This window comes from Ochotona princeps, chromosome 23, assembly GCF_030435755.1.
Source record: "Ochotona princeps isolate mOchPri1 chromosome 23, mOchPri1.hap1, whole genome shotgun sequence".
Taxonomy (NCBI): Eukaryota; Metazoa; Chordata; class Mammalia; order Lagomorpha; family Ochotonidae; genus Ochotona; species Ochotona princeps.
Window position 1 is genome coordinate 34,147,002 of NC_080854.1, and position 12,692 is coordinate 34,159,693.

General features: G+C 41.5%; 1 protein-coding gene across 3 annotated transcripts in view; it reads left to right on the plus strand.

The window, feature by feature from the left end:
- The window catches only part of CTNND2 (catenin delta 2), a 702,327-nt gene that overhangs the window by 416,370 nt on the left and 273,265 nt on the right, over nt 1-12,692 (plus strand). For all 3 annotated transcript variants that reach the window (XM_058680080.1, XM_058680081.1, XM_058680082.1), the window contains one exon: nt 1,961-2,216. In XM_058680080.1, coding sequence (XP_058536063.1) covers nt 1,961-2,216 — 256 coding nt within the window. The remainder of the gene's footprint in view (nt 1-1,960; nt 2,217-12,692) is intronic.

The window sequence follows — 12,692 nt, forward strand, 5'->3', positions numbered from 1 at the left end:
AACTTCTCTCACTTCCAGCCTGCTGGATCCACTCTTGTCTGGAGCTGGAATACTTGGGTATTTAATTTTTGCATATCATTGAGTAAGTTAATTTTATTTCCTTGTACCCTTACAAAAGAAGAGATAGCAATCGCAGTGGTGTTTAATATCTAATTTGAATAAAAACTGACAACAAAGGGGATTTGTTGATTATCTGTTCCATATTCATATGCTCTTGGAATTGTCTCTTGGTTAATAAACTTCTGGGTGTTTAATGAAAAATTAGCTACAAAAACAAAAATAGCTTAATTCTTCTCCATGACATTGAAGAAAAGGGAAGATGCTTGCACATTCCTAAGACAAAATAGCCCTCTTTTTTCTAAGCCAGCTCGGTGAACAATGACTCAAGGCCACATCTAGCCACTGCTGCCTGTTGTTACGGCGTTCAGCAGCCAAGAGTGACTATCAGCTTCTTGAATGGCCAGAAAATAGTGCTTTGTGACAGGTGAAAATGATGTGAGATTCTTCTGTGGCTGCTGGAACACAGCCAGGCCCACTCGCTGGTCCCTGCAGCAGTGAGCCCTATGCAACAGCTTGCACGTGGGACTGCCAGTCCCTGAAGCACGCATGCCATAGCTCATGCGTGGAGCTGGCAGAATCAAGAACGAGTCGCTGTCAACCGTCAAGGGAAACCCATCCTCATGAATGACGCTTACTGTTTCACCCTCCTGTGACAGGAGGTTGCAGTGTCCGCCTTCTGATGCTCTGGGGCAGCCTGTTTGCTCCTGGGGTTTGTCCTAGAGTCAGCATTGAGGTGGTGGGCATCCAAATGTCCCAGGTTTCCATCGCAGCTTGTGCCTTTAACCTTGATGACAAGTAATTGGATGGAAGATCTTTCCCTCTGTTTCTCTTCTCTGTATATCTGACTTTCCCTTTGTGGCACATGTGTGATATAGATGGTTATATTCAGACACTGGCTGTGTTTTGAAAATATGCTGATTGGCAAGGCCAGAAAATAAATGGAGTATATAATGCTAATCATGGCCAACCCTTGTTGGGGCAGTACATACCCGGTGGTATCCTGTTGATGTGAAAGATGCTACTTTCATTGTGTAGTCTGAGAAAAAGTTAGAAGTCAAAGTATTTTTGAGAATTGGTTTAAAATAATGAGAAAAGATTCCAGATAGGAAACAAAAGCGTTGAAATTAAGCTTGGAGATAGTCTAACCCATTTCAGTGAGTGATGCAGAAACATCTCAGGACATTTTAGCTGTGTTCAAAGACGCAGGCGCTCTTGGACAGCCAAGTCAGCGTGTCACTGTGGCTGCAGGTGCACTGGTGTTCTCCTGTTTCTCCCTTACCTTCCCATCACTACATGTATTTCCTCCTGTGACAACTTTGCTCAAGAATGGGGCATGTCAAAAAAATAAGATTTTTTTTTGGAAGTTACTTTACAAAAAGCACAACCTTGCATGGAATGTTGTGGTAATAATTATGGAACTAAGAGCCCCACCTCCAAGCCTAGTACACACTCCCTTATTGTCTTCAATTCAGGAAAATTAAGTTTGTTACTGAATTTGTTTTACACCTTTAACAAAGTTACTGTCACATTACCTGAACTCATTCTGAAGCTTCTTAATTTGAACAATAAAGAGAAAATGACATGCTTCCTGGTAAAATATTCCCTCCATTTCTCTGTGCTTTACTTGACAAGGAGTTTTTGTTTCAGATAAGCAGACCTTATTTGGGGGTTTGGTAAGCAACATCGACATAACAGGTGCATTTCCTCCCTGTACCCGACAGGTGTGGTTTTGAAATGTTTTACTGAAATGACATTGGGCTGAAATACATAAGATTAATTTATTTTTATTCTTTTGGACCCCTATTTTTTATGTGTGTGATTTCCCCCTGCCTAGACCTGGTTAACCGTTTCTGTGAGCAGGTCCTCAGTTTTTTACTTTGTCCCTACTTTCCTGTCGTAGCCCCGTCTTCCCCTGGTGTCGACTCCGTCCCCTTGCAGCGCACAGGCAGCCAGCATGGCCCGCAGAACGCCGCCACTGCCACCTTCCAGAGGGCCAGCTATGCTGCCGGCCCAGCCTCCAATTACGCCGACCCCTACCGACAGCTGCAGTATTGTCCCTCCGTGGAGTCTCCGTACAGCAAATCCGGCCCTGCCCTCCCACCCGAAGGTACCTTGGCCAGGTCCCCATCCATTGACAGCATTCAGAAAGACCCCAGGTAAGTGTCAACATTTTTCTATTCCTTATACTACTGGGGGAGATTTGTTACTGGACATGGTTATGGCATTGACTTTTTTTTAAAAAGTATATTATATTATTGCATTCTTGTCGCTGGCTGAGCATGAATACTGGCTTTTCCCGGGTGGAACATGGGCATTTATGCCTGGGTTCTTGTTAGCTTCTATGACTCTCCATCCAAGGGCAAACAAAAGCATTCTCTTACCAGAATATCCGCAGGTGCTTTCTCGGGGTCCAGCTGCTTGTTGACACCTAGAAAAACCCTTGTTTAGATGGTGGTAACTGAGACTTGACAGTGTTATCGTTGGACCTTAGATGTCATGGCGTGGCTGTTTGTCCCAGCGGAAACAGGCTTTGTCACCTCTTTCCTGGCAGAGTAAAGAGAGATGCACATACCCAGTCACACTAGAAATTGAAGGCTGAGAAATGTCTGAAAATATACAGTGAGATAAAGTTGTTTGTGGATCAATCAAAACTTGAACATAGCATGAGAGAAATCATTATTTTTGAGGTGTGTTTCCTTTTCGCTTTTTAGCAGTAATGAGAGATTCAGTGAAGTTGTAGTTGCATCTCTGTGGAGTTCATGGATGTTTTATTCATAGCATTGGATTTGCGCTGAGTCTCACACGTGCACATCTGTGTGTGAATACATGAGCTGGGTCAGGTCGCTGATATTTTTTATAGCCAGACATGTGCTTTGATGCTGGAGAAAAGCTTCAAATTCACTTGAAGTTCTCACCAGTAGAACCAGCAAGTTCCATTGGACTGCACTGAATAGATTCTTGTGAAAAATAAATCACTGCTAAGGACAGACTGGGATCATGTAATGAAATTCTTTGAGTTGGCTGCCTTAACAGTTTTCAGCCTTGCATGGAAAATGCGTGTGAAACACTGCATCTGGCATGACACCCATTATGAAAGTGCATTGTAGTAAGTGTGCGGTGTTCACTGGCAGGAGTCAGACAGATCCTTGCAGTTACAGTGCATGGTCTCATTTGTACCTGGGTCTTCAGTCTCAGCAGCAGTCTAGGTCCTCTTGGTCCTGTCATCTACCATAAATGTTGAAATGTTCTTTCAGTATTCATCGACGACTGGAATATTCTTTAGACAACAGTGTAACACTCTGCATGTTGAAATTTTTCTCATACTTTAAAATGTATAGAAATGGAATAATAGCTCTTAAGAAATTATAAAATAGAAAAATGTACCATTGCATTGGCCTTGAGTGTTATTTAAGATTGTACATTTAAATTGAGAATAAACATCTGGTCTCCAATAGAAGGGCTTTAAAATTTCATACTGGAGGAATTTAGCTTAATAAGCTGCTAAATTTATGTTTCTGAAGCTGTGCCTAGCTTGTGTACTTCATACTGTGTTCTAAATTTGTGTTATTTTATTGAATGGCCCTGCTTTCCATTTCCGGTTACCGTCACCTTTATGGTCTTTTTCTCCTTTCAGTATATTGTCATGGTTCTTAGCTTTTCTAGTTGTGGATTATGTCAGTTAATACTTATCAAATGCCCTCTATTTTTAAAAAGGGAACAGTACTAAGAAATGTTAGAATGAATAAGACAGTGGTGGATACTAATCTTTTATATGTGTAAGTTGATATGCAAATCAGTGTTATGAATTGTAAGTGCAGTTAGCTTTCAGAATGCTAAACATTGGCCTTAAGTATGTATTAACTTTATAAAATCTATGTTGTCATTTAAACTCAACCATACAGATAAAGCAAACGGAATCAAGTCTAGAACCAGGATTGAATCATTATGGCTTGATTTAAAAGGGTGTAATAACTTGGCGTTATGCAAAGTGAATGGAGAATAGAATTATTCCTTCCTTGTGGGATTTTCTTGAAATAAAAGAAAATACCAAATCTAAAATTCAAATCCAAAACATAATACATTTTTAAGACAAGATTTTGGCATTTTCCTTCAAATAATGAGTTTTTATTTGGTAGTGGATTTTCATTACATTTTTCTTAGAAAATTGATTTTTTTCTGTTGCTAGAACTAGTGAAATTATTATGCAGGGCCCAAAAGTTATTTTGGTTTTGTGGTTCATGATTTAAAATGTTTTGAAGTTTTACATATTGCCAACAATCATCTTTACGGCTCGCATGTTCAGAGCACACTGTAGTTTTCAAAGTGAGTGGCATGGGTAAATAATTCCTCGAAGACGAAATTGCTGCTTGGTCGGTCCACGGACTAGCATCCACACTGCAGCACATGCGGGCAGGAAGGATGTCACTTCTTTATGAAAAGGAAAAAGGGAAGGAAGGAATGTAGTTGCATCTTTCATGGTTTTTTTCCCCAAGGATGAATGACTGTTGCTTACCAGGTGTGTTTTCAGGAATTGGGAAGAATGAAAAAAGTACACAAGGTTTTCAGATGGCTTTGGCATCCTTGTTTCTGGATGTGTGTGATCTTCGTACTTTTCATTTCACTTATTTTCCTTTCTTGTCTGATACCTAGCTTATCGGTTGACAATAATAAGACCAGTATATTTTTCTGTATGAAGGAATTTTAGTATTATGCAGTGTGAAAGTTTTAAGCAAACACTGCTACCAAATCAAGCTAGCCTAAATTGCAATGAAGACTTGAAGCCAGGAAATCCCAGTTGTTCGGCATTATTCTGTGCCATAGACCATGGACATATTGGTTCTGAAGGAGTGGCTTTTTCTTGCTGAGGCTTGACTTAGTCATGTAGATTATGGCAAGTCTTCACCCTTCTTGCTTGTAGCTTCTCTCTTGTGTGTTCTGATCAGAAATTACTAGAAGCCATATATGTGGTAGTGACAGTAAAATCCAATTTTCTTTTCAAAGTTGGGAACCAATGGGAAATGGTTTTTTATACATCTGCAATTTACTACATAGCCTCATTTTCTAAAGAAACTTATTTTGTATGTTGTCTTCTATAAATGGTAACTCTTCATTAGGATTACTGGCATAGCTACAACATTTTTGGATCCTACACTTAATATTTTGGATGCTGCACCTTAAATGTTTAAGTCAAATATAAATCTAAATGATGTTTTTAATTTTAAAATTATTTTAAAATTATGTCATAATGGTATTCTTATTTTGAAGATTCAATAATGGCATAAGTATAGAAGCATAAAGCAAGGCAGATATCCCTAGGTTTATTAAAGGTGCAATAAATGTCTTGTGTATAAAAGAAAGAAAGTTATGGCTAGATATTGTACTGACATAAATTCATGTGTCAATGTTAGCAGGAGTAGCATCTTTTAATCATGTGTGATTAATCCTTGATGTACTTTATCTCAAAAGCAATTTCTCAAGCATGCTGAAAGTCTCCTGCTTATTACAAGCATGATTTACAGTAAACTCTGTCTTCTTTTTGTTCCTCACCAGAGAATGCACACAAAGGTTCATTGTCACTGCTGACACAGGGCTCAGACTAGCAACCACGCCTCCACTTGGCTCTGTGGAACCTCTGTGCCTTAAGCTGGTTCTATTTCAAGTTACAATGTTTGACCGTTTCTTAACAAGTGCACTTGTAGGGAACTGTCCACGGGTTTCTGCTGTATTTTATCATTTATCATGGGATATTACTAAAAATCATTCTATTTGGTGTTCCATGATTAGATCTCATTGTGTAATATTGCCTGTAAATGTTTCGTCATTAGATAAACTTCAGTAAGCAATATTTTCAAACACTGTTTTTAATCATTTATTCATCACATATATTCCCTATTTGTAACAGAACATACTATAGAGTAATTTTTAAAAATAAGGAATGATCTTGGGTTAAAATTAAGGAGTATCACTACATAAATTATTGGGTAACTTAAGTAACATGCAACAAAACCCGTGTACAGTTATTCATAGTTCACTTTTGGGGTGCTGATCCACCAGGGGGGTTGCTTCTAGCTTCAAATTCTCAATAATCACTGACTGTTAAGAGGTCTACAGGGGAAATCCAGGACTCACAACATGAAGGCCCTCACCCTTGGAAGAACTCTGGAAGTCACATATTTAATAATGCTCTGAACAAGCTCCACAAAAGCCCCCTGGCCTCTGCACAGGCCATTATAGTTTTGTCTCTGATTAAGGAAGCCTTCTACACTAATCTGTATTGATATAAAAATGTGTGTCTTTTGTCATTTCCTTCTCTGATTCTTTCAACTTTCTTGTTACCTTGGAAATCATGTGAGAGTACATCTGTCTCATCTTCGTAAGACAGCCTTTGAGGAGGGTTTTTGTCACCCCGACCCATACCTTGGGCTCTGTTCTCTGCTCAGCCTCATAGCTCACCAGCAATTGTGGAGGAAGAATAAGGATTATGGTGACCCCCTCTGTGTTCAGCATAAGTTTTCTGGGAGCATTGGTGATGATAACAGTGATGATTCAAGTAAATAAGTATGTTCCACTGTTTGTGACTGATGCTTAACATTACTTATTTAAATCTTCCCAAATTCTTGTGATGCGACTTTTTATACTGCCTAATTTATATAAAGGGGAACAGAGGCTCTGGGAAGTGAAATTGAACCCAAATCTGACTGAAGTGTGATCTTGTTTGTAACTGTTGTGAATGCTGGTATTGGCCTGACAGTGACACAGAAGGCATGTCATTCCACGTGTGTCTTCTGCAGGGTGTGGATCAATGATGCACACCTTGCAATCTCTTTTTCACGCTCATGAGAGGATTTACATTCACTCTTTGTGAAGTGCTTGCTTTGCCTGCTGCTGCTGCAATGGTCATCTGGTCCTCAGGTATAGTTGCTATGATCACTGAGAAATTCAGAAGGCATGTGTGGGTCGTCTGTGAGCTTGCATCAAGGCATGGTAAGTGTGGGCCCAAGGATGGGGGCCTGGAGCACTCATTGCTCTGGATGCCTCCCACCAGCCCCGTTGAAGGCAAGAGATAGGTTGTGGGGACTTTTTATGGAGTATTCCACGCTGGATCCTGGAGGTGTAACAGCTTGAATACAGCTCTGCTTCTTTTTTTGTAAAGATTTTATTTATTTTTTATTACAAAATCAGATACACAGAGAGGAGGAGAGACAGAGGGGAAGATCCTCCGCCCCATGATTCACTCCCCAAGTGATCGCAACAGCCGGTGTGTGCCGATCCGAAGCCAGGAACCAGGACTACCTCCAGGTCTCCCACGTGGGCACAGGGTCCCAAAGCATTGGGCCATCCTCAACTGCTTCCCCAGGCCATAAGCAAGGAGCTGGATGGGAAGTGGAGCTGCCGGGACCAGAACCGGCGCAGACTTTAGCCGCTAGGCCATGCTGCCGGGCCCACAGCTCTGCTTCTTAAAGCACCTTCAAAGTTGTGTGAGTAAGGTTCAGTCCGAGATGCTCATACCAGGGAGCAAGGCAGGTGTGGTAAAAAATGGTGTCCAGGAGGAGTTCAGAGACTGGCACAAACCTAGACAAGCAGATCATAATTATGCAGGGAAAAAATGAGAGGAGACTTTCCAAGAAAATGAAATAGGGAACAAGCCAAGAGGGTTGGACGTGGAGAGGGAGGCCCTGTTTGAAACGCTCAGAACAAGTTTGGCTGGGGTGTGGCATACACGAGGGGCAAGCTGACTGACTTTCCCAGGGTGTAGCCACCCTGTCCAAGGTCATATGTCAGCCCACACCTGCATATGGGGATGTCTTAGTTGTGCTTTATAACTACTGCTTTTCCATAGCCTGACGATCTTTCACACAATGAAAATGGATGTTGTACTGCCCTGAACCTCAGAAATTTAGGTTCCTAGATCAAGGCACCTGCAACTCTGTGCTCACAGAGGGTCGTTTCCTTATAAACACTCATCCTAGTGTCCTTCCACGCCAGAAGCAGCAAGGGAGCTCTCAGGGTCCCCTTACTATCAGAGCACTGTAGCCATTCACCAAGACCATCCTCCAGCCCCGTGCCAGATGCTCACACCATCACATCAGCAACAGATCGCAACAGAGGGATTCGGAGGAGACAGTCAGACAGTATTGGCAGTTGTGACACATTGCCACAAACTGGATGACGTCATCCGGCAGGTGTGCGTTCTCTCAAGGTTCTGGAGACTGGCAGGCTGAGGACAATGCATTGCCACAGCCGTGCCGTGTCCCAGGGCTCTAGGGTGCGGTTCTTCATATCTTCCTTGGATCGTGGCTGCATTATTGCAATGTCTGCCACTGTCTCCATGGCTTCTGCTTGGTCTTGTCATCTTCTACGGTCAGCAAGCATTGGATTTAGGGTTCACCTCAGTCCGATATGACTCCGTGTTAACGTAATTACACTTGCAGGATTGTATTGTCGAAGTTTGCACTCTCGAGTTCTGTGTAGGCACCGACTGGTGTTTGTATGGGATCCCAGTGCTTGCAGGGGGAGAATTAGCTAATCGAGCCATCGAATTGGGCCCAGAAGTCACCGTTTTCTTTGACTTAGAGTGTGCTCATATTATTAGTGCCATCTTGTTCATCTTGTAAGGATTGTTTTAAAGGTAGTTAACAAAATCCAGAATTTCACATGGACCAACACACCGCGGCAGCAGCAGTAACGGTGTTAGGACAAATGCAGTGATGTTTCCCCTAACCTCTCCATGATGTCGTTTCCGCTACGACCTGCTACTGTCTGAATTCTTCACCCAGAGACAGGACCAGGGCCCATCTAGAGAGCAAATGTTGCAATACTTCCTTCTCCAGTTTCATTTGGCAAAAAGCATGCATAGGAATTCAGATGTCTTCTCTCACCCGGGGATGGTCTTGCTCTGTGCGGAGGTGCCTGCTGTCCCTTGTGCTCGGGAATAGAACCTGCGGCCTGTTTATGGGATTCTTAGCAAATCCTGATTCGGAGGATGATCTTACTTGCACTGCTGTCTCTGTCCAAGGTGTAAACTGGCAATAATAGAATGCTTCCCGCATCAGATGTCCGTGACGATAAAACAGGGTCTTCCTTGCATAGCCGAGGGCCTGGTTTTAGCTGCAACCATGGCAACCATCACTCCTGCCTCCAGGAGCACCTCAGGGTGAGGCTCAGGATGTGAATGGCATCTGGTAGTAGAGACCATGGGCTGTCAGATAAGAAGGGCAAAGAGAAGCCTGGGCATTCCCTGTGGGGAGTGGGAGGATGTTAGTGAGGGCCCAGACCTGGAGCAGCGGGAAAGCAGGGCGTCACTAATCGCTGGGCGCTCACAGCCAGAGGAGGGTGTGGGAGATGAAGACGGCTTCACTGCGAAAGAGTGTTTTCATCTGCTTTACAAACTCCTCCCTTTCAGGGCCCTGTTCAGCAATGCAGAAGATCATATTCTCCATACAGTTTCAGTGCTTCTCCCCACCAAAGTTTGTGCACTGGAAACTAATTCCTTCAGTGACTAGCACTCGGAGGTGAGCCCGGCAGGAGAGGTGGGACCAGCTTCCTAAGAGGAGGAGGAAACTGAAGAGTGTTCTTGTTCCTTCTCCTGGCTGTCATCCGTCTTGGCCGTGTGCAGCAAGGAGGTCTGGGCAGATGCTGAGCAGTTGCCAGTCAGGCTCCTGAACTTTCTCAGCCTCTGGAACTATGGGCAAGCCAACTTCTAGGCTTTGGATGGTTTTGGGTTATTTTGTCACAGCATTGCAAAACAGACTAGGACAACATTTCAAGCATGTCTATGCCAGTATTAATTTTTTCCTCCAAATACCATTTTGGAGGAGCAAGTTAATTACACTTTTCAAATAATAATTCGCTTCTAGTACTGCACACCCCAGGTCAACTGAAACAATAGAGATCACCTTTGACACATGCGTCTGCTCCCTTCCCTCTGAAAGGGTGATTGTCACACAGTCCTGCTTGGTCTCTATTGTGAAGCCATGACCAAGACATCCTTGGCTGCTTGCAGCTCTAATGCATACAAATGGATCTGTCAGACACTCGCACTATCTTTCCAGATGTTTCCCTTAGCCTTTCTACCAAAACCCACTGTGCTCTCTTGTTTCTGGACCCCAATGGAAAGAAATGAGACACTTCATGCAGTCATTATCATGAAATGTTTAGTAGGCTTATTGGGGGAGACTACATCTAATGGTATCGTTCAATAGAAGTCAGAATTCTGTGAAAGTTTAAACACCTTTATTCTTAACTTTAAAGTCACCAAAAATACTAAGTGCAATAATAACACATAAAGATAGTTAGCCAGTAGGGAATGGTAGATTTAATTGTTGAGCAAAGCAAATAATTAATCTATAGTGTTATTGTCATATGTGTAGAACTTCAGTAATTTGCATTGGTAAACTCCATTTCATGGGTAACATTGCATTTGTATTTATGAGATTTAAACATTTTCTTATCAGAACAGTGAGTTCTCACAGGTGAAATCATTCTTTATGCTGTTTTTGATGAAGGAGGGCTAAGACTGCAGTGAGAATTAAGATTCCCTGTAGGTGAGGGAAGCCGTTCTCTTTCTTCATCTTTAGTTGAAAGAAATGATGAAATGCTGAGAATCAAAAAACAAAGGCACCTCCTGCTCTTGCATTTTCTGGAAGATTAGAGAGACCTGCAAACTCAGAGAGGAAGAGTCAAGAATCCAAATGTTCCGGGTTGATCCATGTATTCCACCTAAAATCCGTCTAGCCACATTCATCTCCCACTTAAGACCTCTGCGCTCTGGGAAGAAGTTTCAAGGACTCAGAAGGAGGATTTTGTGGCTGGGATATTGAGCAAGGTAACAGATGTGGAGAAAGTATGCCTGCTACCCAGGGTTGATTCTCAGAAGTGGGAGCCCTTGCCAGGACTAGAGTCACCGTGGAAGTCCAGCTGTCAGAATGGACACATTTGGTCGGTCATTCTCAGGCGTTGTCTTCTCCTAAGGATAGACTGGACAACCCCACCTGATTATGGCAAACAAAGGAGCAGACACGTGCCACATGTGAGGAGTTTTCAGACAGTTCATGGAAAATGCATACTGAGAAAAAATGCATGGGTTTCAAAAATTCTATACCAAAATAAACTCATCTTTTAGTTCCATATTTTCCATGAGCTGTACAAGTACATGTGTGTGTATGTATGTGTGTATGTGTGTATATATATGTGTGTATGTATGTATGTATGTATATATGTATATATGTGTGTGTTTATGTACAATCTGTTCTTGGCTGTCCACATAGTTATCCACATGCAGGATCTACCAACTTGCATGAACACATGATTATTACAGCTACAAATGACATACAAGATTAAAGTATTAATTTTCTGTCTTCTCAAGTTGTCCAAGTTGATAGGCTCCTAGGAACAGAAAACTTAATTTCCAAAGTTAGATAAATATGACATGCTTCCCTTATAGCAATACGGATTATGAATTTTTGACAAGTATGTGTTTGGTTATATTTAATATATGTCAAAGGCATATATAATAAATCCAGTCTTTGAACTTCTGTGCTGTTCAGAGTACTCTTTGCAGAGAACTTGGCCAGTTGATAATGAAAGTAACTCCCCAACCTTAGTCTTCAATGTATTCTCCATTGGACATCTCCCTCATTTTTAGCATATGTCAGTTAATGCACCCGAAAAGCTCTGCTTGCTTATTCCAGCACAAGCCCTTTCTGGTTATTTTATCTACAAATCAATTTTGATATCTGGCTAGATTTTTTTTTTTACTTTTTGAAAAAAAATTGTTATTTTCCATAATATAGTTTTATAGGTATAGGGATGCCCCTCCTATTCTCCATCCTACTCCCCCTGCCTCCCCCAGCTGTTTTCTCCCATATTGTTACAGTGGCAACAGTCACAAGTCCAACATTCTGCTATTTAAGTGTATCATGTCATTGTAGGTATAGGCAATGGTAGAAAGTCTACTGCCTTACTGTCAAAATGTATTTAACAGTTTGTTTTTTTAAAAACTCTGGTATTTTTATTCTAATAGACGTTACTTTAGATTTAAGTGATAATTTTAAATATTCATATTTTAATACATTAAAATCATTCCACCCATGGACATAATATTTATTTCCAGTTATTGATATCTTAGTTATTATTCTTAATATAATTTTATAGATCACTTTATATAGATATAGATCCCATATCTCTTGGATTTTTCTACCACTAATTTTGAAATTATCATTATTATTATCATTTTATGATACAGTTCTGTAGGCCGTGGGATTTCCTTTACCCCCTGCCTCTTCCCCTCCCCGCACTGAGTTATCCTGTATTATTACAATAGTATACTTCTTCATGAACAGTGTAAGTCCATCAGTGCGGGCATGGACCATGGCAGAGTCCAGCATCCTATTGTCAAGATACAGTAAACAGTTTCATTGGGAGTCCGTCTTTGGTCTGGAAGCAGAAATGAATATGCATTGTATCCTCACATCTGGATATCATAGTCTCCATGTCACAGTTACTACACATTCACTTAAATGAAAAGCCACAATACAAAATCAACAATGGGAAGGAAAAGGAATTAACAATGCCATGAAGTTCAGTTACAAGCTACTGAATGACTAATGTGTCACTGAAGAAATGAAAAAGAA